The 27732-nt window shown below is 38.6% G+C and overlaps 1 protein-coding gene across 5 annotated transcripts in view; it reads left to right on the forward strand.

Annotated features, from left to right (window-relative positions):
* The window catches only part of ZBTB44 (zinc finger and BTB domain containing 44), a 57750-nt gene that overhangs the window by 18926 nt on the left and 11092 nt on the right, over nucleotides 1-27732 (forward strand). For all 5 annotated transcript variants that reach the window (XM_043872989.1, XM_043873000.1, XM_043872972.1 and 2 more), the window contains exons 2-3: nucleotides 11319-12392; nucleotides 24245-24329. In XM_043872989.1, coding sequence (XP_043728924.1) covers nucleotides 11375-12392; nucleotides 24245-24329 — 1103 coding nt within the window. In that variant the 5' untranslated portion in view covers nucleotides 11319-11374. The remainder of the gene's footprint in view (nucleotides 1-11318; nucleotides 12393-24244; nucleotides 24330-27732) is intronic.

Genomic DNA, 27732 nt, shown 5'->3' on the forward strand with positions numbered 1-27732 from the left:
TTTTTTTTTTTAATCACCCTAACCCCTGAAGCTCTGAAGCAAGCTCTATTCCTTTTAGCCAGATAAACCTTTTAATGTTTTCTTTGTTATCTTTTACCTAAATAGACCTATTATGTCTATGTTGCAATTGGAACTTATGATTGGACAAATGGATTTTACTACTCTTTGATGTGCAAATTTGAATACACAAACCATGTCTCTGGCCTGGCTCAGAAAAGCAGCCTGTTCACCTTGTTGAGCCTTTTCTATTATTAGGCTAAAAATTTCTAACCATCTCCTGATTTAACATTAAATGTTAAGGCATTTAAAAACATTTATAATTTTTCTGAATTTGCCTATGAAGCGGGGAGTAGCTAAGGGAAAATTTCCAGATTTTGAGAGGAGATGGTGAATCAAAAATAAGTACTAGATTTTAAGCTCTGGGTGAATGGTTAATTGAAAGCATCTATCATTAGCAGTTAGAAATCCTGTAGTGGAGTGTCAGTTGAGAAGAATTTGAGTTCAGTTTCAGGCAGTGAATTTGAAAGATGGCAGACCTATTCAGATGGAATTGCCTAGCATCCTCGCTGATCACACAGAGGAGCCTGGCGGGCTACAATCCATGGGGTCACAGAGTCCGGACACAACTACGTGACTGAGCACACACACACTAGCTCATAAGAGGCCCAGAACTGGAGCTCAGGAAGGGTGCTGGGGTTAGAGATGGGAGATAGACCGAGCCAAAGGTGATAGAGACCTGTCAGAACAGACTGATCACTCAGTGCTGAATGGCATTCTTCTGTGTATGCTGTGTGCTAGGCACTGGGCACTTCCCATGTACTTGTTTTATCTTGCTTGACTCCTGCCACATTTAACTAGTTTAAGGGCATCCAGTAAGTTCAGTGATACAGACATGATTAAGATCCAGGTTTGCAGAGGAAGATAAATACTAAATGATACCGCTTATATGTGGAATCTTAAAAAAAGCAACAACAAACTAATGACCATAAGATAAAAGAAGCAGACTCACAGATCCAGACAACAGATTAGTGATTACCAGTTGGAGTGGGCAAAATAAAGGTGTGGTGAATCAGAGGTACAAGCTATTGGCTATAAGACAGACTCAAGCATGTATTATACAACATGGGGTATATAGCCAATATTTTGTAATAACTTTAAATGGAAAGTGACCTTTAAAATTGTGTAAAAATAAGGCAGCTTTATAGTTTAAAAAAAATTCCTTGAAGGTCCAGCGGTTAGGATTCTGAGCTTCTACTGCAGGAGGCATAGATTCAGTTTCTGAGTTCCTGGTAAGGGAGCTGAGATCCGACAAGCCATGTAACACAGCCAGGAAAAAAAAAGGACACTGAAGCAGACCCACAGACGTAAAGAACAAGCTTATTACCAAAGGAGAGGGATGCAGGGACAAATTAGAAATTTGAGATTGTAACAGATACAAACTACTGTACATAAAACAGATAAGCAACAAGGATTTGCTGTATATATAGCAGGGAATTGTAGTAACCTACAATGGAATATAATCTAAAAAACAAAAACAAAACCTTGTAGTAACCTACAATGGAATATAATCTAAAAAAAAAAAAACAAAACCAACACTGAATCACTGTGCTCTACCCTTGAAACTAATACAGTATTATAAATTAACTATTCTTGAGTAATAAACAGGTTATAAAACAATAGCAACAACAAATATCCAGATTTGTCTGAAGTACAAAGCAGTGCTCTTCTTACTATATAAACTATTTCTAGGAAACATTAATTTATTGATACTGAATTGGGTATAGTAAAATAAAGAATGCTTAGTTATACATGAGGTGGAGAAGTCTGTTATTGGACTTGGGCAATGTGAAAAGACTTTACTTTTAATTAATGCATTATACTGTGTCAAAAGACTTAATATATTTATCCTTATAGACGTTTATCATTCAAAGGGACATGGATACTAGGGGTATCTATCTATTACATATATCTAGAATTTAAAACCTTAATAGCAATTGAGGAATTATATATATTGCTCATTGGGGAGATGTGAGATAGCAGTTTCTAAGAAAATTTGAATTAAGAGGTGTTTTTTTTAAAGACTTCATTGTATATTTCTATATAGATTGAAGAGTTGTAACAATAAACATGTATTTTGGGGGGGGCAATCAGATAATCATAATAGGCTAATGTTTGGTGCTTTCACAGTCACCTTTTCCTCTTTAGGTTATTTTGCAGCAAAGACTAAACTCAGCTTTTAAAATTCTGGTCCAACAGCAGTTTCTTTATTTCAAGCATCATTTTGTTACAGAATTTGCCTAACTAAATCTTTGACAATTTAGAAAGGTATTTAATGAGTCCTAACCTTTTCCTATCCCAAGCTGTTTCCAGTTGTTCCTATATGGAAACAGTTATTCTTACACTATTATCAAATCAATGGAAAGAGTACTTGTTGTAATTTAGGAGTAATGGTTGCAGGTCCTATTTTTAACTGTGATTTTTGTACAAAACAGTAGACTCCAAGAATCAAGTAATCTGAGGCTCCACTCCTGTCTTCCATTGAGTTGTGACTGGTTAACCTTTCTGGGCTTTTTAGCATAGTATTTATATTTAGCACCTGATAATGTTTGTTGAGCTAAACTTTTTAAACTGTAATCCTCTTTGAGCTTTAAAATTCAAATTCCTTCATTCTGTTTTCTGAGGGTTTTTTCCCCCATTGAGGGGGGGAAATTTGCCTCTTTTCGATCTATTCCTCCATTTTCTCTTTAAGCTTTAAGATAATGATCAAGCCATGATCTTACTCTGTAGAGTAAGAGAATGAAAACTATCAGTTCCAGAGACATACCTCACAGTCTGCCATACGGTTCCTCTGGAGACACTTAATATAGTATTGACTATATAAAAGTGCAATGTTTTTCCATGGTTGTCTATATCTTCAAATACTGGTGATGTCCAGAGTTACTGTAGGAATTCCTGTTCTTGACCAGTTTGAGTCAGGAGTCTTCAAAGGACTGGGTCTTACCAGAGGGTTTTCTTTTTTTTTAATTGGAGGCTAATTACTTTACAATATTGCGGTGGTTTTTGCCATACATCAACATGAATCAGCCACGCGTGTGCCTGTGTCCCCCCATCCTGAACCCAACTCCCTCCCTACCCTCTTCCTCTGGGTTGTCCCAGAGACTGGCTTTGAATGCCCTGCTTCATGCATCGAACTTGCACTGGTTATCTGTTTACCGAGGTTTTGTGATTGCTCTTAATCAGTTGTGAGTTAAAGCTAGAGCTATTGTATAGAACCATTACTAATGTACGGTACCACTAACAGTTGTGGCAATTGTGAATTATTTATGTGTTTGTGATTATCACAGTTACTTTTATTTTATTCTATCCATGAATAAATTTTTAATGAAAAAGATGAGTCAGCTAGATGTCAATTGCATGTCCATATTGCCTATAAGCAAGAATGGTTCAGTGAAAAAATTTGTAGTAACATACAGTGTAATTCTGTAAATTTTACCTACCTATGTGCTGCCTTTTTAATATTGCCTGTGGAGTAGAGAATCAAAAATAAAATCAAGATCCCTTCTTATTAAATAAAGCTCAATTTTTAAAAATGAAATTGAACATGTTTTCTTTATATAAAATGAAGCTTCTTGATATATTTAAATGATGAGCTTATTTCTTACACACTTTGTAAGATTCTTTTGGGACTATCATGCCAAAGTAAAGTCTGTGATGCTTTTGTTCTCTGCAGTTCTTTTGAGTGTTCTCAAAATCTGTCCTTGTCAATGACAAAATTTTAGAAATAGATAATGGTGCTATCTGCACAGCACTGTGAATGTACTTTATGCCACTGAACTGACACTTAAAATTGTTTAGAATGGCAAATTTTATGTTAACATGTATTGAGTACAGGTTTTTTTTTAATCTGCCCTTGCCCATGGAGGTGTATCATACATGTGAATATCCTCTGTCATATGTGCCATGGCTAAATTAAAATACTGGTGGTAGTTTCCAACTTGTAAAAGAGAAATGTGAACAGTTTAAAGTGGTAGCCACTTAAGATGATACAGAGTTTTTTAATTGTGATAATTTGTATCAAATTATTTAAATATTAGAAGGCTATGGAACTAGATGACCTCTAAGATTCATCTCTACCTGGAGATTCTTTCAATTTGTAAATAAATCCTGCTTTCATTAGTTAAGTAGAGGATTAAAAAACAACACAAATTTTCATCAACAGATGCATATGTAAATAAAATACACAGTGGGATATTATACAGTCTTTAAAAAGGAGGGGAATTCTGGTACCTGCTACAGAGTGGATGAAGACTTCGTGCTAATTGAAATAAGCCAGTTGCAAAAGGACAACTATTTGATGCTTCCACTTACATGATGTACCTAGAGTACGAAAATTCATAGAGAAAGAATTAGAAGGTTGGCTGCCAGAGTCTGGTAGAGAGTAGAGGATGAGGAATGAGGAGTTATTGTTTGATGGATACTGAGTTTCATTTCAGAATGATGAAAAGTTCTGGACATACTGGTGATGGTTGCACAACAGTGTGAATGTCCTTAAAGCCCTGTACTGTACACTCTAAAATGACAAATTTTGTTTTATTTTGCCTCAATATTAAAAAACCTATATTAACTGCTATTAGTTAAATAATTGAGAATGTGGACGTTTTCATTTATAATAGAATTTTGGAGAACTTTTTTAAAATAAAGTGATACGTGCACATTACTAATTCAGTACAAGTGCTTTTTTACATATTACTTTATTTATTTTTTTTTTTACATATTACTTTAAATGTGTCTAGTGACATTGAGAGCTGAATTTTCAATTTAGTTTAATTGATTAAAATTACCATGTGATCGGCAGCTCCTTCATTGGACAGTATAATTCTGTATTTTTTTCATCCTTTTATAGTACTTTAAACCTCCTTATATCATTATTTTGAAATGAGTGTCTTATGGTAGTTGGCTCATGTTTTTAAAATATCCATCCTACCAGTCTTTGTCTTCTAGTTGGTTTTATTTGGACTGTGTACATTCCAGGAAATTATTGATATGTTGAGATTTAAGTAGACCATTTTATTTTTGTTTTTATTTCTTCCCTCTGTTCTTTGTTATTTTCCTGCCTTCCTGTGGCTTATTGTACCTTTTTGAAAATTTCATTTTGATCTGTCCTTGGTGTTTTGAGGGCATGTCTTTTATATATTATTTTGAATCTGCTCTAGGTATTATATATACATAAATAACTTATCACAGTCCACTGATGTCAATACAGTATCAGTCTGAGTGAAGGCTTACCTCTTTTTGAAGTTACACTCCCCTGTTTATAATTGTCTTAAATATTAACTTTACATACTTTGAGAATCACATCAACATTAGGATAGTTTTTGCTTTAATTATGTGAAACATAATTTAGAAAAGTCAGAGGGAGAGGGAAGACTGTAACCTGTACAGTTGACCCTTGAACACGGCAGCAGTCAGGGGCACTGAGCTGACCCTGCAGAGCAGATAATCTGCATATAAGTATAGTCAGCCCTGCGAATCTGACAGTTCCTCTGTATCCGGGGTTCTGCATCTTCAGATTCAGCCAACCGCAGACCAGGGAGTAGTGTAGTATTCACTATTGGAAAAACACCATGTATGAGTGGACTTGCACAGTTCAAAGACTCAGCTATATGTTTTTACTATTCATTACTCTTGATCTGAACTTATTCTTTGTGGGTGAATCTGCTGACAACAGCCGATTCTCTAGTTTTCTTTCATATGAGAAAGCGTTGATTTTCTCTTTCTTCCTGAAGGGTGTTTTTGTTGGCTGTAGTGTTCTTGGTTGGCTGTTCTTTTCTTTGGGTACTTAGAAAGTGTTGTGTCACTTCCTTCTTACCTCATGGTTTCTGATGAGAAGTACTCCATTATTTGAATTGTTTTCCCCTTATAAGTAGGGAGTCATTCCCTTCTTGCTGCTTTTAAGATTTTTCCCTTTGTCTTTTTGTTTCCAACAGTTTGTATCTGAGCATGGACTTATTTGAATTTATCTTGTTTAGGTGTGTTGAACTTCTTAAATCTCTAAGTGTAGATTTTAAAATTAGTATACCATACCCTACATATTCACCCATTTAAAGTGTACAGTTCAGTGACTTTTAGTGTATTCGCTGATTTGTGTATCAGTCACCACAATTTTAGACCATTTTCTGTTATCTAAAAAAAAATCCCTGAGTCCCTTAGCTTTTAACCCCAAATTTCCCCCACCGCCCCTCCAACCCTAGGCGACCACTCGTTTACTTTCTGTCTCTATAGATTTGCCTGTTTGGAACATTGCCTATAAATGGAATCATACAATATGTGGCCCTTTGTAACTGGCCTTTTCACTTAGCATGTTTTCAGATTTTATCCATGTTGTAGGCATGTATCTACTTAATTTCTTTGCTGTAAAGTAATATTCCATTGTATAAATATACCACATTTTATTTGTCCGTTTATCATGATGGATATTTGGATTGGTTTCACTTTTTGAATATTATGAATAATACTGCTATGCTCTATACGTTTCTGTATGGATATGTTTTCTATTCTTTTCGGCGGGTGGGAGTTGCTGCGTCGTATCTAAAGGTCCTAGTATCTGCTACTAAACACAGTCAAGAGTACAGACGTTTTCGTATGTAAATTCCACCTGGATATTCCTGTTGGAGGCATCTTAAACTCAGAAACATCAGAAACTTTCTTTTCTGTCCTTAATCTGTTTTAATGAGAATATAGGAGGGAAACAAAATTATATCTGGCATTTCCCAATCTAATCTTCATCTTCCTCCCATCCCATACCTCCATCTTTACTATGCTGTGTACCATATGTGTGTAGCCATTACGTTGTACAAACATGATGTACAGAAGATACTTAGAATTTATTTTATTTTTGTCTTCCACCATACATATAAATTTGCATTGTAGGGTTAGTACTCCCTCCAGTTCCTTGAAGGGCAAGTCTTAACTTTTCTGGTCACTTTTAGGGAATAGAAACATTATTTTCAAGAACTAATAAACTTAATTCAGAGTTAATGGTTTTCTTATTTGCCCACCTCAGGCCTACTACAGGTCTGCAGTAAAGAGATTTGTTTGGCTTCCTTTTTCTTTCTGTTTTTCCCCTCTGCCTTTTTTTTCTTCCTTATTTGGTGACTGTGGTTTCTGGCCCATCCAGGATTGGGAGAGGCACAGGATTGAGTAAGAAGAAAGTTCTCTAGTAACAGTAGCAGCAGCACCAAGACTGATGTTCTGTAGCATTTATTTCATGCTGAGTACTGTTAAAAGCACTTCACATGTATCAGGCCAGTTAATCCTCAGAACTCTCTGAGGTAGGTTGTCTTACCCTGTTTCACTGCTGAAGAAATGAAAGTGCAGTATGGTGACTTGCCTAAGGTCCCACAGTGACACAGGGCAGAACAGGGCATGCACCCAGTGTTGGGGCTCCAGAGGATCGTTACCACTCCAGGTATTGCTTTTATTTACTGTTGGGAAGTAATAAGCGTACTCCCTAGTCTTGGCCAGGGTTTAAATCAGACCTGTATCCTTTAGATTTGTTTCAAGTGTGACACATTTTTCATAGACCTAAAACAAAGGGCAAACTTGCCTCAACTCCTTTCCCTTACAGGGGAGTACAAGGGAGTGGGAGAAGGATTGGAACTCAAAACACACTAATCTCTCTCCGCAGGAATCTTTTTCTGATATTTAACTCTTTACCTCCTTGCATAGGTTGCCTTGCACCTCACTTTGAAATGGTAGTATCTGTTGTTTGGAACCTCCACCCAAATTGCGATTGAGATGTTTTCAACATCCCGTTGCACATACTCTCAAAACACACTATTTAATGTCTTGCCTTCACACCTTTGTTCATGCAGATGGTCCCTGGATTATGAGTGTCACTTGCTTGGAGGCATGCTCCTGCCTGAACCGTGTGATCACCATCAAACTAAGTGCTCTTGATGTTTGGACTTTTAAAGAAGCCAGTTTACTGGGGTGTAGCATATGGACAAAAAACTTGATGTAAAACCTTCCATTTTTTTTTCCTCTTCATTTCATTCCTATGAGAGAGAAAACAACAGTATGTTGACTGATACTCTGGTTAGATCAATCCTGGCTGCCTGGTGTCTTATGTTTACTTGTCTTTGGGAAAGAGTGGAGCAGGTTTATGTTTGAACTGTTACCTCTGATGTGGTTAACTGTTTCAGTGGCCTTACCTGGCTGTCTTGGCACAAGGCTTTATGCCATTTATTGTGTTATCAGACCGAGAAGATTCTTAAATTTATCATTTTGTCTTCTTATATTAGAATATTCTAATTCTAATTAGAATTATTAGAATTCTAATTTATCATTTTGTCTTCTTCTATTAGAATATTCTAATTCTAATTAGAATATTAATTAGAATAATCTAATAATCAGTGGATTATTTATATCTATTCAGCTGGAAATCATTATAATGTCTTTTTAAAAATTATTTCCCCTTCACATGTACATTTACCTACAAAGGACATTCAAAGGGGTTGTTTATATAGTGGATTGATGTTTGAACTGATGTTGACCTCTTCATCCTTCACATTTATAATAACTTCCCTGGTGGTTCAGATGGTAAAGCGTCTGCCTACAATGAGGTAGACCTGCGTTCAATCCCTGGGTCGGGAATATTTCCTGAAGAAGGAAGTGGCAACCCACTCCAGTATTCTTGCCTGGAAAATCCCTTGGACAGAGGAGCCTGGAAGGCTACAGTCCATGGGGTCGCAAAGAGTCGGACATGACTGAGCGACTTCACTTTACAGTGCCATTAACAACAGTCGGCCAGTACAGTGCACCCGAGGCACGTCAGGATGGTGGGCCCTCACTGAGCTCATGTGAGGTCCCATGAGAGCTTGGTGCACCTGTTTGCTTTATCACCTGCAGAGTTCTTTCATGAGGCCCTGCCCTCTGATTCCTCTTCTGCCTTGCAAACTCAGAATTAAATGTTTCATTGTTTGCTTTCACGTAGCACTAGCTGTGTAGTCTTAATTAAGTACATATGTCATTTTTATAAAGACTGTAAGCTTAATGAGGTAAAGGACAATGTTTTACTTGTAATTGTGTTCCTCTCTTACATAATAAAGTTCCTCACATCTAATAAGTCGATTATTAAGTTTTCATTAGTGTAAACAAAATCAGTAGTGTGGCTTCACTGTCACAATACCCAGTTTAGTCTTATTTGTGCCGGGACAAGGAAGGTAAAGATAGTAAAGTTATGTCAAGTTATAATTCTGCCGTACCTGTCACATTGTATGCAACTCTTTGAACCAGTCTTAAGGGAATATGGGAAGTGGAGATTGTTGAGCCGAGCAAGGATATTCATTAAATTTTAAGAGGCACTTAGAGGGACAAGGGATGTTTAACTTATAGAAGAGAACCTTAGGAAAGGAATGTGACTGCCATCTTCAGTTTTGAAAGCTTTTTCAAGGGGAAAGAAAGAGGCCTACTCTGCATGACTTTTGGGGTCCAAACCAGGAGAAACTGAAGCCCTAGTATGTGTGTGCATGCTCAGATGCATCTGATTCTCTACCTCGTAAACTGTAGCCTGCCATGCTCCTCTGTCCATGGAATTTCCCAGGCAAGAATCCTGGAGTGGGTTGCCATGTCCTCCTCCAGGGGATCTTCCTGACCCAGGGATCAAACCCAGGTCTTCTGAATTGTCAGGTGGGTTCTTTACCACTGAGCCACCTGGGAAGCCTCAAGCCCTATTACAGTGCTTTTTCAAAGGAAACAAATGTTTAATGTGAAAAAGAATAAACACCCATATGTTACCAATGATTTGCATAAATATGAAGAAACTATATGCAGACATCTTTCTGTGTACAGTTTCAAGAAGATCACGGCCCCTTAGTGAATCCATGAATCTCTAGTTAAGATCTTATGTTCTCTTGCTCTGTGTGTGTGTCTGTGTGTACAAATACATACACATATGTATATATTTCACAAAGATGGTTATTGTCTGTGTACTTTGATGACGTTTTTCACTAAATACATAACTACTACTATTGAGTGTTCACTGTATTTAGTGATTGTGCTTTAATTAATGCTCAGAACCACACATTTTCCCAGGTCAATTAAATATTCATCAACTTTTAAACATCATTTTTTTTTAAACTGGTAGCTCTGATTTTGAGGTATTTGAAACTTCTTTAACTAGAGATGGCTTACAAAAAGTATTTCCCCAAATATGCTTTGTTTTATATTTATATTTATTTTAGTACTTTTTTTTTTAAAGGTTATTTATCTTAGATAATAGCTATGTGTTTTCATATTGGAAAAGTACTGTGATCAAATAGTAAAAAGACCCAGATCTTAGCTTTGGTTATCATTTGTTAGTCACTTAACTTCCCTGAGTATTAGCTTTCTTATCTTTATCAAGGGGCTAATATAAGCCTCCCTGACTTCACATAGAGGATGTAAAAACAGTTTAAGGGGAAAATACTATAAGAACTAGTATTTAAAAGTATTATTAGATTTGAGAAATTAAAAGTATTTAAGAAGGTCAGTTTTTTTTTAATTTTTAGTAAATGTAAAATCTGATAAAGGCAAATCAGTGTCTTTTTTTTTTTTTTAAGGAAAAACCCAATCAAGTGTCTGATTTTAAACATTTGTTTTATAAATTTCCTTCCAGAAAGGTGGTTTTGTTGTGTTAGTAATATAAAAAGCAGTCACTTTTTTCTTGTCGCACAAAGTGCCGAATACCGTGCTTACGCATGTGCTACATGTGTTTCATTCAGATCTTATAACAACCTTGGAGGAATTGTTGAAGAAGGAATGCAGACCTATTACATTCTAAGACCTAGACTCTTGGCCACTTGTACTCACCTCATATCCTGAAAGAGGTAGGATAAAGCATTGAGGTTTAGGGTGCAGGTTCTGGGGCCAGCCTGCCTGGATTTGAACCCTAGGTCTGCAACTTAACAACTTTGACTTCTTCAAGGTAGTTAGCCCTTTTCTCTTCAACAGCAGTAAAATGTACCTATTGGTAGAGACATGACAATCAAATTATGAAATGTGACGCATTTGAACAGTATCTGGCATGTGGTTTGCAAGCAGTGGCAGTTATAGGGGCTCGTCTTGTGTAAGCTATGTGTATGACATGAGCACACAGACTCCTCTGGTAGGATGCTTCAGGGCGCAGGCACCGGGAGTATATTTTAACGTGGTTCTTACCTTGGACTTTCCCATGGCCACCTTTCACCTTAGCATGGTGGCCTCATGAAAACAATCTCAATCACCTTGTATTTCAGCTACTGAACCATTAATTAATGCTTATTTTATGTATCTTTTAGGACATTTCTGACTCATTTGCATCCTTGAAGAGCATCTATAGAAGAGGAAGGGAAAGATGGGTGTGAAAACATTTACTCATAGCTCCTCTTCCCACAGCCAGGAAATGCTTGGAAAGCTAAATATGCTTCGAAATGATGGACATTTTTGTGATATCACTATTCGTGTCCAGGACAAAATCTTTCGGGCACATAAGGTGGTACTAGCAGCTTGCAGTGATTTCTTTCGCACCAAACTTGTAGGCCAAGCAGAGGATGAGAACAAGAATGTGTTGGATTTGCATCATGTTACAGTGACTGGCTTTATACCCCTTTTAGAGTATGCATACACAGCCACTCTGTCAATTAACACAGAAAATATCATTGATGTTCTAGCTGCAGCCAGCTATATGCAAATGTTCAGTGTTGCTAGCACTTGCTCAGAGTTCATGAAATCAAGCATTTTATGGAATACACCCAACAGCCAACCAGAAAAGGGTCTGGATGCTGGACAAGAAAATAACTCTAACTGCAATTTTACATCTCGAGATGGAAGCATTTCTCCAGTGTCTTCAGAGTGCAGTGTGGTAGAAAGAACCATCCCCGTCTGCCGAGAATCACGGAGAAAGCGCAAAAGCTACATTGTTATGTCTCCTGAAAGTCCTGTAAAGTGTAGCACACAAACAAGTTCTCCCCAGGTGTTGAATTCTTCAACTTCCTATTCAGAAAATAGAAATCAACCAGTTGACTCTTCTCTAGCTTTTCCCTGGACTTTTCCTTTTGGAATTGATCGAAGGAATCAGCCTGATAAGGTTAAGCAAGCGGAAAATACCCGGACTTTAGAATTACCTGGCCCATCTGAGACAGGGAGAAGAATGACTGATTATGTGACTTGCGAGAGCACAAAAGCTACCTTGCCTCTGGGTGCTGAGGAAGATGTCCGGGTCAAAGTGGAAAGGTTAAGTGACGAGGAGGTCCATGAGGAAGTATCCCAGCCTGTCAGTGCATCTCAGAGTTCACTGAGTGATCAGCAGACAGTGCCAGGAAGTGAGCAAGTGCAAGAGGACCTTCTGATTAGTCCCCAGTCTTCCTCCATAGGTATCATGTCTTCTGTGTTTTCCATGATGCTATAAAGTATGGGCAGGCATTTTTAAATGCTTACTAGATAAGTTTTGTACTGTATCCTATAGGAAATATTAAGAAGAATAAAACATGGTAACTGAGATTTTTTAGATGCTATCAGTCCTACCATATTTTTTTAGTAAGTTACACATGAGTAGAAAGAAAGTAGTTGAACAGTATCTGATGGGACACATATATTATGGCACAGTTCATATACCAATGAATTGTGAATTACTTTCAGTACAAAAAATACCAGTTTTAAAAATGCAATTAGTGTTTTGTTCTTTACTAAAATTATTTATTAAAAACTTACCATGTGCCAAACTTGGGTGAATAAATGATGAAAAAGACAGTGCTTGCATCCAAGGAGTTAACACCATTAATTGAGAAAGCAGATGAGTAAGTCAATAATTAAAACTAGGCTAGAGGTATAAACAGTGTTAGAGGTTCACACAGGAGAGATCAAGTTAACACTGCATGTTTGAGCTGGATCTTACGTAATAAGTAGGAGTTTACCCAAGTGAGGGAATAACATTCCTTTGAAAATGTATAGAAGCTCAGAGATGTGGAAGAACATTCACTGCATGTTTGATAAAGCAGTGAATTCAAAGCACAGTGATGTGAATAAAGCATGAAAACCTGCAAATATAGAATATAATGGGAAATAAGAAAAATGAGTGATTGAGAACATGTTTGAAAAGCCTCAAACACTAGTTTCAGTTAGGATTGCATTCAACTGCATATAACAATCCCTTCAAAGTGGCTTAAACCCAACGGGATTTTTTTTTTTTTTTTTGCGTAGAATGTTCAGAAATAGGAAGTCCAGGAGTAGTATAGTGGCTCTGCAGTGGCCTAGGTCCCTTGTATTTTTGCAGTCCACCATCTTTAGTCTGTCATCTGTATACTTCGTGGTTACAGGTTTTTTGCTTCATTTTTAGCCTTGTATTTTAGAAAGGGGTAATGCGTGTATGGAAAATGTTTCTAGAACTCTCAAAAAAACTTCTGCCAGATAATGTCATATGTGTGGCCTTTCCCAGCTGCAAAATAATCTAGGGGTATATATATATTAGTTGAGTAGGTAACTACCTCACAAAATTATAGGAAAATAGATATTGTCTGCAACTAGCAGTGTCTACCACAGCTAGGCCAAGTAAACTTGGGTTTTATCCTAGTGATAATAAGGAGTCTACCTTAAATGGAATGAAAAAGTATTTTACAGATATTTTAGGAAAATTTGATATTGGTCAAATTCATAAGGGGTTGGCTGGGGAGAGACAGTCCACAAGCCAGATATAGTACAGTTGTCTTTGTGTGAAAGAAGATACTTGAAGTCATACTGTAAAGAAAATGGGTATGAAGAAACTTTGTAAAGGAAGAATCATTACTACCTGATGTTAATGAATATGTGGTTTGAGGGAATAAGAAGGTCAGGGTTCATGGATGACTAGAAAAAGAGAGAACATTATTGTCATTGATTATAAGTCACAGTTTTTCACATTTTATTATCTCTAAATTCAGATATGCTTTACAATTAATAATCTTTACAGTTACTTTTTCTTTCTTAATGGTGCAAAAAATAATGGTAATCGTACACTTGATAGGAATCTATTAAATACCATAACTACGATGAAAGTCATTGGGAGGAGGTAGAAGCCCAGTTTTAAGAGTTAACTCAGAAAGATCAATTCTTTGTGAACTGTGCTTGGGTGATGACTAGGCAACGTGCCTCAGAGCCCTTGAGGTCAGGACTGGAGGTGATCACTTTAGCACTTTTAGCAGTGACACATTGACTCTCAACAGGAAAATGTGTTTGTAAGAGCCAGAACCAGAGAACTGCTCCTTGAGAAATAATCTATATTCAGGGAGAGAAGGGAAGCCAGCAGAGATGAGTGAAGAGGATTTCTCCACGAGGTTGGAGAACCAGGAGGGCTGTGTTAACGTTGTTACGTTCTTGGATTCTGATGCACTACATGAGTTTCCCAGGGTTGCCACACCAGCCACTACAGACTTCACACGGCAGAATTGTATTCTCTCACAGTTCAGAAGGCCGAAAATCTGAACTTAAGGTGCTGGCAGGTCTGTAGGGAAGGATCTTTCTTTGCTCTTTTCTAGCTGCTGACAGTCATTAACACTCCTGATGGGCCTCAGAGTTTAGCTGCATCTCTTCACTTTCTGCCCCCATCTTTCTGGGCCTTCTTCCAGATCTCCCTCCTCAGGACACCAGTCATTGGATTATGTCCCACCCTACTACAGTATGATCTCTTCTAACTTGTATATTAGCTGGGTATGAAACCACCTCACAAAATTGTAGGAGAAGGGATATTGTTTGCAACTAGCAGTGTCTACCACAACTAGGTAGAGATAATCATATACTCTGTTGCTGTTGTTGTTGTTTAGTCGATAAGTCATGTCCGACTCTTTGCTAGCCCACCAGACTCCTCTGTGCATGGGATTCTCTAGGCAAGAATACTGGAGTGGGTTGCCATTTGCTTCATACACTCTAGGTAATGGTAATTACCTAGGTCTCTCTGCAGAGACCTTGTTTCCAAATAAGAGTATATTTACTGGTATTGGACGTTAGAGCGTGAGTATGCCTTGTGGGGGATGGGAAGGAATGCAGTTCTTCCCACAATACCTATTAAAGATAATATTTCTAAAGTTGGATCAAGATACTTTTGTACTTTCCAGATAACCACACATTGAATAATGTATTTGATGGCAGGAGATCCTAGCTATGTGTCAGTATAACCCGGTTTTTGTTAAATTACTGACATCTTTAATCTTGAAAACACCTTTGTACCTTCTAAATAGTGAACTAACAGGTAATTATTTATCTGAGAACTTAGAAATCAAATACTAATATAACTGAACATCTTGCTAACTAGCTATGTGAAATAGCCTTATTTTAACCACTCTCAAGTATACCTAATCAGCTCCAGCTTTGCCTTGTTATTAACACAATTAAATAGAGAAGTTAGGACCATAGTACAATAAGCCTTTCAGTTATCTATCCAAGAATAATTTCCAGTATATACTATTACAAATGTAGATTCTGTTACAAATCAGACATATGGAAGAACTCTGATCTGAATAATCAAATTATCCAAATGAGTTGTCTTTTCTTTACCTTCAGAGCAAACACACTAATTATTCTCAGCTACCCCTGTTAACTCCAAATGTATACACTAAACGCCTTACAGAAAAGTGAAATTCAATGAAATTTGTTTAAATGAGAAGGACTCTAGACTCTAAAATCTGCCATTAAAAGAGAAGTGATTGTTACGAGGGTCAGTTAAGATGTTGAGAAATAGTTTGACAGTTTCTCGGTAGCAGTAGTGAGTAGATAAACTTGTTGGGGTGAGCAGTTAGAATGATGGAGCATATGTGCAGTATGGGGAAATGATGAAGAGTTCAGGACTTGGAGTCAGGCAGGTCTACAATCTGCTCTCAGTTTCTGCCGCTTACTAGATGTGTGACTTTGAACAAGTCCCTGAGCCTCACTAGGTTCCCACAACCATAAAGTAATGACAGTATTCACTCTATGTTGTATGTCGGTGCTCTCCAGCAAGACCACCAGGAATACACCTGCAGTTGAACACAATGAGATGGTGGTTTGAATATCTGAAAATCCCTAACAATTAGCTATCTATACAGGATAAGTTAGTGTACAGCAAGCTTGGTAAACCCTGTGTCCACATAGAAGTGTAGTGTTCTAGTAGTGGGCTTATTGAAAGTGTAAGAACTGCTCACTGCAGCAGGAGTGAGGCAGTTTTGGTCCCTTAAAATGGACAGATTCTTTGAATGGAGTTAAACAGTTTCTGCAAGTCAGACTCAAGTGTCTCTGAAGAGAACCAACTGGCTATCATAATTGGGATGGTTCCAGGATTCTGGTCTTTCTGACTGAATAGGCCTTGCTGTTAGGATTGTAATTGCAGCAGAAGCATGTTGGTTTGAGGTCAGGGTCCATTTCTCTGTGGCTGAAGGCTGAAATATGATATATAATGTTGCCTATAAAAGGGACTCTACCTTCTGTGGTGCTTAAAAGAACAGTTACTAAATTTTTGTCAGCAGGGTCAGATGGAGTATAATAGATCCAACAATCTGTTAAATTCATATTAGTGACTGTGGTCTAGGGTGGGGGTACAAGAGGTTTTTTCTTAAGTGGCAGAAGGAGATCTTAGGAGGTCAGAAACAATAGGATGAAGATGAAAGATCATATTGGCTTTAATAGGAATGATTAATAGTAAAGAGAGAAGTACTGAAGAGTCAGAAAATTAATCTGATTTTGCCATCTTGGGTAGGAGCTGTCCACTTTTGAGGTCGTTATCTTCTGGAGAATACCTTCGAGGGAATGGATGTACAGGAGTCAGAAGGATGTGATGCCTTTCAAGTTGGAAACTATGAATCCAGTGAATGTCACCTCGAACTGTTAGTGCTGAACCAGTGGTAACATCTGATCAGTTCCTTTCTATTGATACCACTGGACAGTTTTCTCTGGTGGCATCTTTTCCAGAAGACAAAACTCTAGATTTTAAATCATTCATAGGCTCTTCTGTGTTTGTGATAAACCTGGAGTATCATTGTAGTATTTAATCGTATCAGTTGGTAACCAGGTAGAACCTAAGATTTAAACCAAAATTCCCACCTGAAACAGGAACCTACTGTTACCTCATAAGGGGTCACCTTGTGGATCTTAGAGATGATTTATCTTATTGCCATCAAGCCTCTTGGCAGTACTTAGGACTGTGGAAGTTTGAGGGTTCTTAAGTGCTTTGATAAATATAGTTTTAGAATTCCATTTGTTCTCTTTTTCTAAACTTTTGTGGATGATGGGGATATTGGAGAGTCTGTGTTTTTAAAAGATCATGCTTATGGGGTTTTTCCAAAGCAGTATCAGTGTAATGTGTGGTCCTATTACTTGAGAAATAGTTGCTATTTCCTAGTCAGGAATACAGAATCTGCTCATTTTTCTTCTGCCATTACAGCATAGCCCTTTAGCATGAGGAAGCCTCAATCTACCTTAAAAGTAAACAATAAACAAACCAATAGCTCATTTGAAGGTGTTTAAAAGTCTACCTCAGTGCTTGGTTCTTGTTCTTGTCTTAAACAAGGTTATGTCATTTCCAGGAAGACCATACACCAGAAGCATCCATGGGGGTACCTCTTGAAGTCCCTGCTTCAGTGTTGGTACAGTGTTGATGTATCACAAATGAACAATCTTGTTCATGCCTGAAGCTCCCCACAAAACGGCTACTTCCAACTCCGAATTGTCCTTGGTGAAATTGAGTCAGCTGAGAGATAAGTGTAACGTGTTAGTTACGGAGAAAGCATGAAGGAAGCAGATGTTTGGCCAGAGAGAGATGCAGTTTCAGATTGAGATACCCCATGAGAACTGTAGCAGTCCACAAGAATAATGCTTGTGTAATTTTTTATTTCCAGTTGCAGCGGCCAGGGATCGGACAAAATCTGGTTCTGGGCATTTGAAACTAAGCAAACCCATTCTCAGGACACAAAGACAAACTTGAAGTCAGGTCCTTATAAGGTTTTTTTAAACGTCTTTATTGAAATACAATTTATATATCATGAAATTTACCCATTAAAAGTGTATACAGTAGTGGGTTTTAGTATGTTCACAGAGTTGTATAGTCATCCCCCCAAAAGAAACCCCACAATCCCTCTCTCCAGGACCCACCCCTAGTCCCAGATAAATACTTATACACTGTCGGTATAGATTTGCCTGTTCCAGATATTTCCTATAAATGAGAGCAGCAATATGTAGTCTTTTCTGACTGACATCTGTCATTTTACATTATATTTTCAAGATTTTTATATGTCATACCTTTTAAAGTTTTGAAATGTTTTTGCCAGTCAGCGGTCTTTCTGACCTCAGCCTCCAGGGCCAGTTCATAGGGACTGATCTTGTCTGTGTCCATCCACTCATTACAGTGTATTCCTCTTGTAGATGGGAGTCAACTCTCAATAGGTTATAGGAACAGGTGTTAGAAGGCCAGAAAATAGTTTCATCAGGGAACAGTGACAAGTCTAATTGGATACCCAGTATATTCCCCAGAGACCACCAGGAGCCACCTATAATTCAGCAAGTTGAGTTCAGTGCCCATTTGCAGTGCGGGAGATCACACACTGGTGGGAACAGGGCCTTCAAGGGCTTCTCATAAGAACGTGTTGGAAAGGACTTAGTAGAGGGTTTGGGCTTGTGTTATGTGATTTTAAGGGAGGATTCAAGGAAGTGGGATTTGCTCAGGGACTGGTGATATCAGAAATCACAGATGACTTACTGAGAATCTTAACAGAGATCTAGGAATGCAGACCAAAGTGAACCTAAAGCAGCAGGGACATCCATTACTTTTGCAAGGGGAGGTTCAGTTTGTATGATTGCACAATAACCTTGTTTTTGTCTGTGCTTAAAAAAAGTTACATGTTTGAGACCAGTGTGACAGGGTCTGATGTTGATATTCTGTGAGGTGGTTTTATGTCCAACAGAAAAACGCATCAGTGTCAAGCCAGTTCCTCTTTCTCAAGTATGATATAAGGTGTGTTTAACACATGTAGAGCAGTGGCTGGCATATGGTAAAAGCTCAGTAGTAGATGACCACTGTGATTACTTTTCACCACCAGAAGGGTTTTTTTTAAGTGTCTTAAGTACTTAAACAATGGTTAGCAAAAACAAGACTCATTTTGATGGAAGAGCACTCCTTAATGGTGGAAGAGAGTAGAATCTCTCTTGATAAGGTAGCCTTAACATATAAAGCGGGTAAGTCAGAATTCTTAATCCCCATACCACTGAGAGCAGAATTCTTATAGTTTAAAAAGGAAACTTTGTTATAATAATTTAATAAACATCACTGTTACCTCAGCAAAGTAAATGCTGTGTATCCTACTATTAAATCGGTTCAAGTAACATTCCAATTAATATGATTACTTGCGTTGATGGGCAGAAACCATCATGTTAGGAAAAAGAAAAAATTTACAAGATTTATTTTTGTGTATAGTTGCATAACTGATACAACATTGTGTTACAGTGCCCACAGTATGGATAGATTTCTTTTTTTTTTTTTTTTTTTTTATTGGATAGATTTCTAAAAGTCTGTTTTAACTCTTAATTTAGCTTGGAATGGTTTTTATTTTTAGCTTTTGCCTCATTTAATGTGTCATGGACAAGAAGAGAGTGCCCTTTGTTTTACTTTCCATGCTTTCTATCTATCAAGTTAGGGATCTAGAGGCCAAGGTTTAGATATTTTAGAATGTGGAAGTAGATTTGTTTTAAGAGGGACCATCTGTTAGTATGTCTTGTTCTCCATCTTAGTTCTTTTTGACCAGCTTTTAAAGCAAACTCTTGGTAATACCAGAATCAATCTGAAGCACAGTGGGTTTTATTTCTACCTCACCATGATCCCACCCTCTCCTGAAGTATTATAGCTTGCCTTGCCTGGTGGTCATATGTCAGTTAGGTCAGTCTTTCTGGCCTGCCCAAATCACACCCCCAGGCTTTTTTTTTTTCCCCCCGCAAATCTTTACCTATAAGCTTTAATGTTGCCTGCATTCTGAACAACTGCAGAATACTATAAAGTAGATTTGTTTGTGTGTCCATGGTGACCATATCCAAATACTGAAACTTTTCCAGTTTTTATCCTCAGACAGATTGAAATGTTAGAGTTCCCTCTTCTTTAAAGGAAAAAGTGACAATGGGAAGAAATTGACAAGAGCTCTTTCTTAAACAAAATACAGCACTATCTGGTCTTCCAACCCACATCTGGTTTGAAAACCAATGAGAAGGATCAGGAATAAGTTGGATGAGTAGGCGTAAGGAAAAGGCATAAATGTCTTGACAGTAAGGGAAAGAGAAAGAGAAAAGGCATGCACTGAAATGCCAAACACAGACCAGTAAGGGAGAGAGATGGCATGGGGGTGGAAGGAATAGAGGTGCAGTTGGGGATTAATGTAAACACAGGGTCTTGTCTCCTTTCAGAAGCCTCTGTCAGTGTATTGGAACAAGGTGTAACAATTGGTGTTCTTGAGTCATCAAGAAACAAGAAAAAGTTATCTTTAATGTTCTATATTTAAGAAGTCAAGGCAAAATATACAGCTCTGGCACAAATTTTGTAGTGCAAATGATTTAATAAAGTTCGGATGCCTTAAAAGGGATTAGGTTAGTTTTTTAGGAGAATTTTACTTAAGTGGAAAGCATATTCATTTCCTGATGTCACCTGGTTCAAGTGTTCCAAGAGGGAAAACTGAAGTGCTGGATTCTAAATTTTCACTGGGAGGAAATTTAATCTTACGTGTCTGTTAACAGATGATGTTTATTAAATGTTCACGTGTATGTGGTGTTGTACAAACTGTTACAGTTAGTACATTTTAGTTTTTGTTACAACACTGCCACCGGAAGAGTGTACAGCTGCAGAGGCTCCTTGGTTCAGTTGGGGCAGCACAGCTTTCTGCACATGGTAGACACATCGACCGAGTTCAACACCTGATGAGAGCTGGCGAGACTGATTGGATCTACCCTCCCATTGAAAACAAAAAAACCTTTTTTTTTTTTAAGTCACCTTTTAAGGTATTTGAAAAGATGATCAGGGTTAATTTTAAGGAAGAGTCTGACCCGGAGAGGTAAGTACTCACCAGAGCACTAAAACCTGTTTTTCCCTAGACATTTGCCAAAACACGAATGGGCCTTGGTTCATCAGCTGAAAAGGGTGAGGGAGACAGAGGTCAACCCAGAGCATATGAAAGCTGCAAAGTCTTAGAGAAGGTGCATGCATGAAGTAGGGGCCCCAGAGTTCACATACCACAAGGACTGCACCTGCTCACCTTCCTTCAGACTCTAGGGGAACTTTGGAGACAGCTACCTTGGCAGTGGGCTGCCTAGAAGATGAAAAGGAAAAAAACACACCCCTGAGAAAGATGGATAGAACTCTTGCAGATTTCTGTCGTGCTTGCTCCTTGCAGGCGCAGGCCAAGGAATCTCAAACAGTAAATTGGTTCAGAGAGTGCCTACCTTCCAGGAACCTCACAGAGGCAAACAGAAATCTTTTCTGGAAGAGGGCACATTCATCCTTCCCTCAGCAAGTCAGTCCTCTCCAGGGTGTTTTCAAGGGCAATAACCACTGTCAGAAAGAACCAGCACAAAGGAACCATGGCTAATCAAATATGTTGGCAGCAGGTTGAATTGAGCAGAAGAGAGAATTGGTAAATCAGAAGATAAATTAGAAGAAACCACCCAAGTGCTGCACAGACAAACTGTTAGGGTTCTCCAGAGGAACAAACCCAGTAGGACAGATAGGCAGAGGCGTATGCAGGGTGAGGCGGGAGGTGGGGGATTCGCTTACGTGGTTATGGAGGACCAGAAGTCCCGGAGTCTGCTGTCTTCTAGGTGGAGGCCAGGAAAGCTGGTGGTGTAGTTCCAGCCCAAATCCTAAGACCTGGGAGCTTCAGGGCTGTTAGTATCAGTCCCAGTTCAAGACTAAAGGCCTGAGAACCAGAAGCACTGATGTTCAAAAGCAGGAAACCACGGATGTCTCAGCTCAAGCAGAGAGCAGTTTGCCCTTCTTTCACCTTTGTGTTCTGTTCAGCCCTTCACCATACTGGATAATAGAAGATGATTCTCCTTACTCAGGTCTACCAAAATGCTAATCTTTCTAGAAACATGCTCACAGGTACACCTGGAAGTGATATATTACCTGCTCTCTGGCCACCCCTTAGCCCAGTATGTTGACGCAGAAATTAACCATCACAGAGATAACGGTAGAGACTACAGGTGTAGAAGAGGGTAAGGCTTATGGACGGTACGAATGTAGGTATATTTAACTTCTTAATAATGTTAGAGACCAATGAAATGATATCTTTAATGTGCTAAGGAAAATAAATGTGTATCTAAATGTCTGCACACAGAGTATCTTTGAAGAATGAAGGTGAAATGCATTCTCAAAGAAAAATGATTCAGAATATCATCACTAAAAAAACATTTAAGGATAGACTACAGGTAGACGTAAAGTGAACATGGAAAGTTTAATATACAAAAGAATGAAGAGCAAAGGTAAACATGAACAGATGTGGACAAACATTGCTTATATGAAAAAATAGAGGCTTTATCCAAATAAAGAAGTAAAACATCAGGCAGTAATTTGTAAATTGCAAAATCCTTCTGTTGTCCAGGCAGAAGTAAAGTTTTCTTTCGATTTTGGTAAGTACGTGTCTGATTTCCAAAGCAACCAGTAAAGTGAATAGGAAAAGATTGTGTAATTTCCAAACTGATAGAAAGGGAGAAATGAAATAATTATCACTTACATTCAACAAGTTAATTCTAAAATGTATAAAGAAATGCAAAGATATTCAGGAAGCAAATGAGCAAGGTAAGAGGATTTACTCAGCCTGACATCAAGGTTATTCTAAAACTGCAGTAAGTACAGTGTGGCATTCATGCAAATACAGACCAGCAGATGGAACTAGTACCTGGAAACAAACCCATGCCTTTAGAGCTCTGCGGAGCAGAGAAGAAAAGAGACTTTTCAGTAAGTGTTCCCTTCACAAAATCAACTCCAGGTGTGTTCAAGAAAGATATGTGTCAAGGGCAAAATCTAAATCTTTCATAAAGTAATTTGAGATAGGAAAGGATTTTTAAAAACAAGCCCCCAAAGCCATAACCATAAAGGAAAAGACTGATCAATTAAAGTATAAATCTTTGAGTCATCAAAAGAAACCATGAAAAGAGGAGTCATGGAAGAGGGGGAAATATTTGTAACATCTTTCACTGATAAAAGACTTTGTATCCAGAACATGGAAAGAACTTTTATAATGAAGGGGGCAACTCAGTAGCAAGACTTGAACAAGCATTTCATAGAAAGTGAATATGTTAGTCACTCAGTTCATGTCTGACTCTTTATGACCCCACGGACTAGCTCACCAGGCTTCTCTGTCCATGGGATTCTCCTGGCAAGAATACTGGAGTGGGTTGCCATTTCCTTCTCCAGGGGATCTTCCTGACCCAGGGATTGAACCCCAGTCTCCAGATTGCAGGCAAACTCTTTACCAACAGAGCCACCAGGGAAGGGTTCAACAAATACATGAAGTTAAAAAAATATATATCCTATGACCAAGCAAATCCATTCCTGATTTAGATACCATAGGGAAAAACAAACAAACAAACATGCGTACATGCACTGTTGTACAAGAATACTCACAACAGAGAATTCCCTGGTGGTCCAGTGGTTAGGGCTTAGCGCTTTCACTGTTAGAAGTGCTGGTTGAATCTCTGGTAAGGGAATATTCCACAAGCCACATGTCACAGCCAAAAAAATGAAGAAGGGTGAGGAAAAAAGGAAACAAGTTATAACTGAAAGACAGGATGATGGTTGCTCTTGGAAAGAGGGGTTTGTGATCAGGGAAGGGTAATGGGGACTTTAAAGAAGCTGCCAGTGTAGTGTGTTAGGGTTTGTGAGAACATTGTACACGTGTTTACCCTACAGTTGTCTTTTTATTTGTGTAAAAAGTGTATGTACAACAAGTTAGCTGTGTGTCACCATAAAATGTCTTTTAAAAAACTTGTCAGTGATTCCTTAAATGTTACATTATTTAGTTTTATGTCAATTTTTGTTTCATTTATATTTGAATTTCTGTGCTCCTTTCTAAATTAAATACTCAAAGAAATAATCCGAAGAATTTAAGTAGTAATATAAGAATCTGTTGTTTTACACGTGATTTTTAAAATCACATGTAGATAATCTGTTCAAAGTCTTAGAGACAGAGCTTGCAATTTATATCCTGGTTTATTTATTTCACCTGAGTACTGACAGCTGTCCTCTTGTTCACAGGCTCAGTAGATGAAGGCATCACGGAAGGATTGCCTACACTTCAGGGTACTTCTAGCACCAACGCTCACGTAGATGATGATGATCGGTTAGTACCAACACAGTAGGACGTTTTCTTGTAAGGGTCCCGCATGTAATTCTGAATGCGAGCATTTTATCTAGGATTACATAAAAGTTTACTGAAACCTGACTTTTGTATATTTTGTAATCATGAGGTAGCCACATAAATTAGACAAAGGTTTTTCAGGCATTTCCTAAACTTCCCAGCTCCATTGCTTTAAGTAGTATCTGTTTCAGGTGTTGGTAAACTTGAGGCCCACAGGCCAATTCTCCCACCACCTTTATTTGTAAATCAAATTTTATCGGGACACAACCATGCTGTGTCTGTGGATGGCAAAATTGAGTGGTTGAAATAGAGATCATGTAGTGTGCAAAGCCAAAAATAATTATACCTGACCTGCTACCAAAACAGTTCACCAAACCCTTTTCCTTATACTCATGATTCCCAGGTCATTGTCTTCACATTGACCCTTCCTGCTGATATCCTCACATAGATGTAGCAGGGCCATTTCAGACTTAAGACCAAGACAATGCTCCAGCCTCCTCCCTCAGACCTGCTCTTCTAGCCTTCCTGTCTCAGTAAACCGCGTCATCATCAAGCCCCGATTTCTTCGGCAGCGTCTCTGGGAATTATACTTGATCCTTTCCCTCAAACCCACCCCTGTATTTAATCCACAAGTCCTTTGGGCTCTGCAGCCAAAATTCTGTTTTTTACATTAAGTCAGATTGTGTTGCTGTTCTAAGTAGCAAACTCTAAATTCTCCAGTAGTTCAGTTCAGTCGCTCAGTCGTGTCTGACTCTTTGCAGCCCCTTGGACTGCAGCAAGCCAGGCCTTCCTGTCTATCACCAACTCCTGGAGTTTACTCAGACTTGTCCATTGAGTCATTGATGCCACCCAACCATCTCATCCTCTGTCGTCCCCTTCTCTCGCCTTTAAACTTTCCCAGCATCAGGGTCTTTTCAAATGAGTCAGTTCTTTGCATCAGGTGGCCGAAGTAATGGAGTTTCAGCTTCAGTATCAGTCCTTCCAGTGAATATTCAGAACTAATCTCATTTAGGATGGACTGGTTGGATCTCCTTGCTGTCCAGGGGATTCTTAAGAGTCTTCTCCAGCATCACAGCTCAAAAGCATCAATTCTTCAGCACTCAGCTTTCTTTACAGTCCAACTCTCACATCCATACGTGACTACTAGAAAAACCACAGCCTTGACTAGACGGACCTTGGTTGGCAAAGTAATGTCTCTGCTTTTTAATATGCTGTCTAGGTTGGTCATAACTTTTCTTCCAAGGAGCAAGCGTCTTTTAATTTCATGGCTGCAGTCACCATCTGCAGTAATTTTGGAGCCCAAAAAAATAACGTCTGTCACTGTTCCCACTGTTTCCCCATCCGTTTGCCATGAAGTGATGGGACCAGATGCCATGATCTTAGTTTTCTGAATGTTGAGTTTTAAACCAACTTTTTTCACTCTCCTCTTTCACTTTCATCAAGAGGCTCTTTAATTCTTCTTCACTTTCTGCCATCAGTGTGGTATCATCTGCATATCTGAGGTTATTGATATTTCTCCCGGCAATCTTTATTCTAGCTTGTTCTTTCACCCAGCCCAGCATTTCTCATGATGTACTCTGCATATAAGTCATTTAACTTATTTAAGCAGGGTGACAGTATATAGCCTTGACCAAGTACCCCTTCCCGGATTTGGAACCAGTCTGTTGTTCCATGTCCGGTTCTAACTGTTGCTTTTTGACCTGCATATAGATTTCTCAGGAGGCAGGTCAGGTGCTCTGGTATTCCCATCTCTTTAAGAATTTTCCACAGTTTGTTGTGATCCACACAGTCAAAGGCTTTGGTGTAGTCAGTAAAGCAGATGTTTTTCTGGAACTCTTTTACTTTTTTGATGATCCAACCGATGTTGATAATTTGATCTCTGGTTCCTCTGCCTTTTCTAAATTCAGCTTGAACATCTGGAAGTTCATGGTTCACAAACTGTTGAAGCCTGGCTTGGAGAATTTTGAGCATTACTTTACTAGCGTGTGAGATGAGTGCGATTGTGCAGTAGTTTGAGCGTTCTTTGGCATTGCCTTTCTTTGGGATTAGAATGAGTCAATTCTTTTTTTTTTTCCTATTACCTTTCTTTTTAATGGTGACCCTATTGGCAGAGATTTCTGATCACAAAATAGGCCACACTCTTTTCAGGATTCTATTGGGTGGTCCCTTTGCTTAGGATGTCCTCCCCCTCCCCCAGTAACCCTTTAAAGTCTAGCTGAAACGTGCTTAGAGCTTTCTTTGTGAATGGTAGCCCCTGTGCTGAACAAAAGGCAGGCCAGTGTCTATTTCATCTCAGTATAATCCATTATACTTTGTACCAATGAAATGAGTAGATTCTTAAATCTAGACTCCTCGCCATGCCTTGAAAGCCGTACACGATGTGATTCTAGCCTGACACCCTTCAGACCATACTCCTCGTAGACCACGTTCTGGCCATGCTGACCTTCTTCAGTTCCTGGAGTCGTCCATGTTCGTTCTGGTTTGCAGGCCTGCCATTTTAAGGTCTTTCTTCTGCTTGAAATGCTTTCTTCCCTAATTTTCACTTTGCTCCCTCTTTCTTCATTCTTCAGATCACTGTCTGTCAGTTCTGAAAGTTTTTCCTGACCACCAGTCTAAAGTAAAACAGCACCAATCATTGTTGGATCACTCCACTTTAATTCTCTGTTATGATCATTTTTTTGAGTGCTTATGGTCTGTTTCTGACCACTGAATATAAAACTTCACTGCAGTAACACCTCATCATTTGAGTCCAGGACAGACTTTAGAAGTGTGTTGAAAACTCAAAGGATTCAAAGAATTCAAATACAATTTACTGTATTTGAGAAGATAACCTGGTGTAGAGCAGGTTGTGAACCAGAGTCCTTTGAGTAAATTATTGAAGGTGTAAGCAAATGGAAATATGCCTAGATTCCTTAATTTCAAACATGAATGGGGTTGTCTGTTCTGTACTAGATACTCTCTGCTGAGTGGTGGGGATATTGAAATGAAAGGTAACCCTTGTCCTCAGAGGTCACACCGACATTGGGGCCGGGAGAGAGGTTAAAGACAGACAAGTAAGCAGATAACATGAGTGATCTGCAGAGGAGTCTTGCTCTGCATAGGAGAGTACCTGCCTAAATCACTGGTGAATCAAAGAAGGCTTTCAGGAGGAGGAGGTAACTTCTTGGCTACATCTCATAAAATGACTGGTGTGTTATCTAAGCAAAAAGGGTAGGCAGGTAGAGGAAGTTAAACATATGAAAGCACAGCACTGAGAGAGAAGTGTTAAGGAGGAATTGCTTGGCATGGGTATGTTTGGGGAGTATGACAGGAATGAAACTGGAAAAGTGTACAGACCCAGATCATGAGTCTTGTATGCCTTCATTCTGAAGATAGCAGTGAACCA

The sequence above is a fragment of the Cervus elaphus genome, chromosome 2 (genome assembly GCF_910594005.1).
Source record: "Cervus elaphus chromosome 2, mCerEla1.1, whole genome shotgun sequence".
Taxonomy (NCBI): Eukaryota; Metazoa; Chordata; class Mammalia; order Artiodactyla; family Cervidae; genus Cervus; species Cervus elaphus.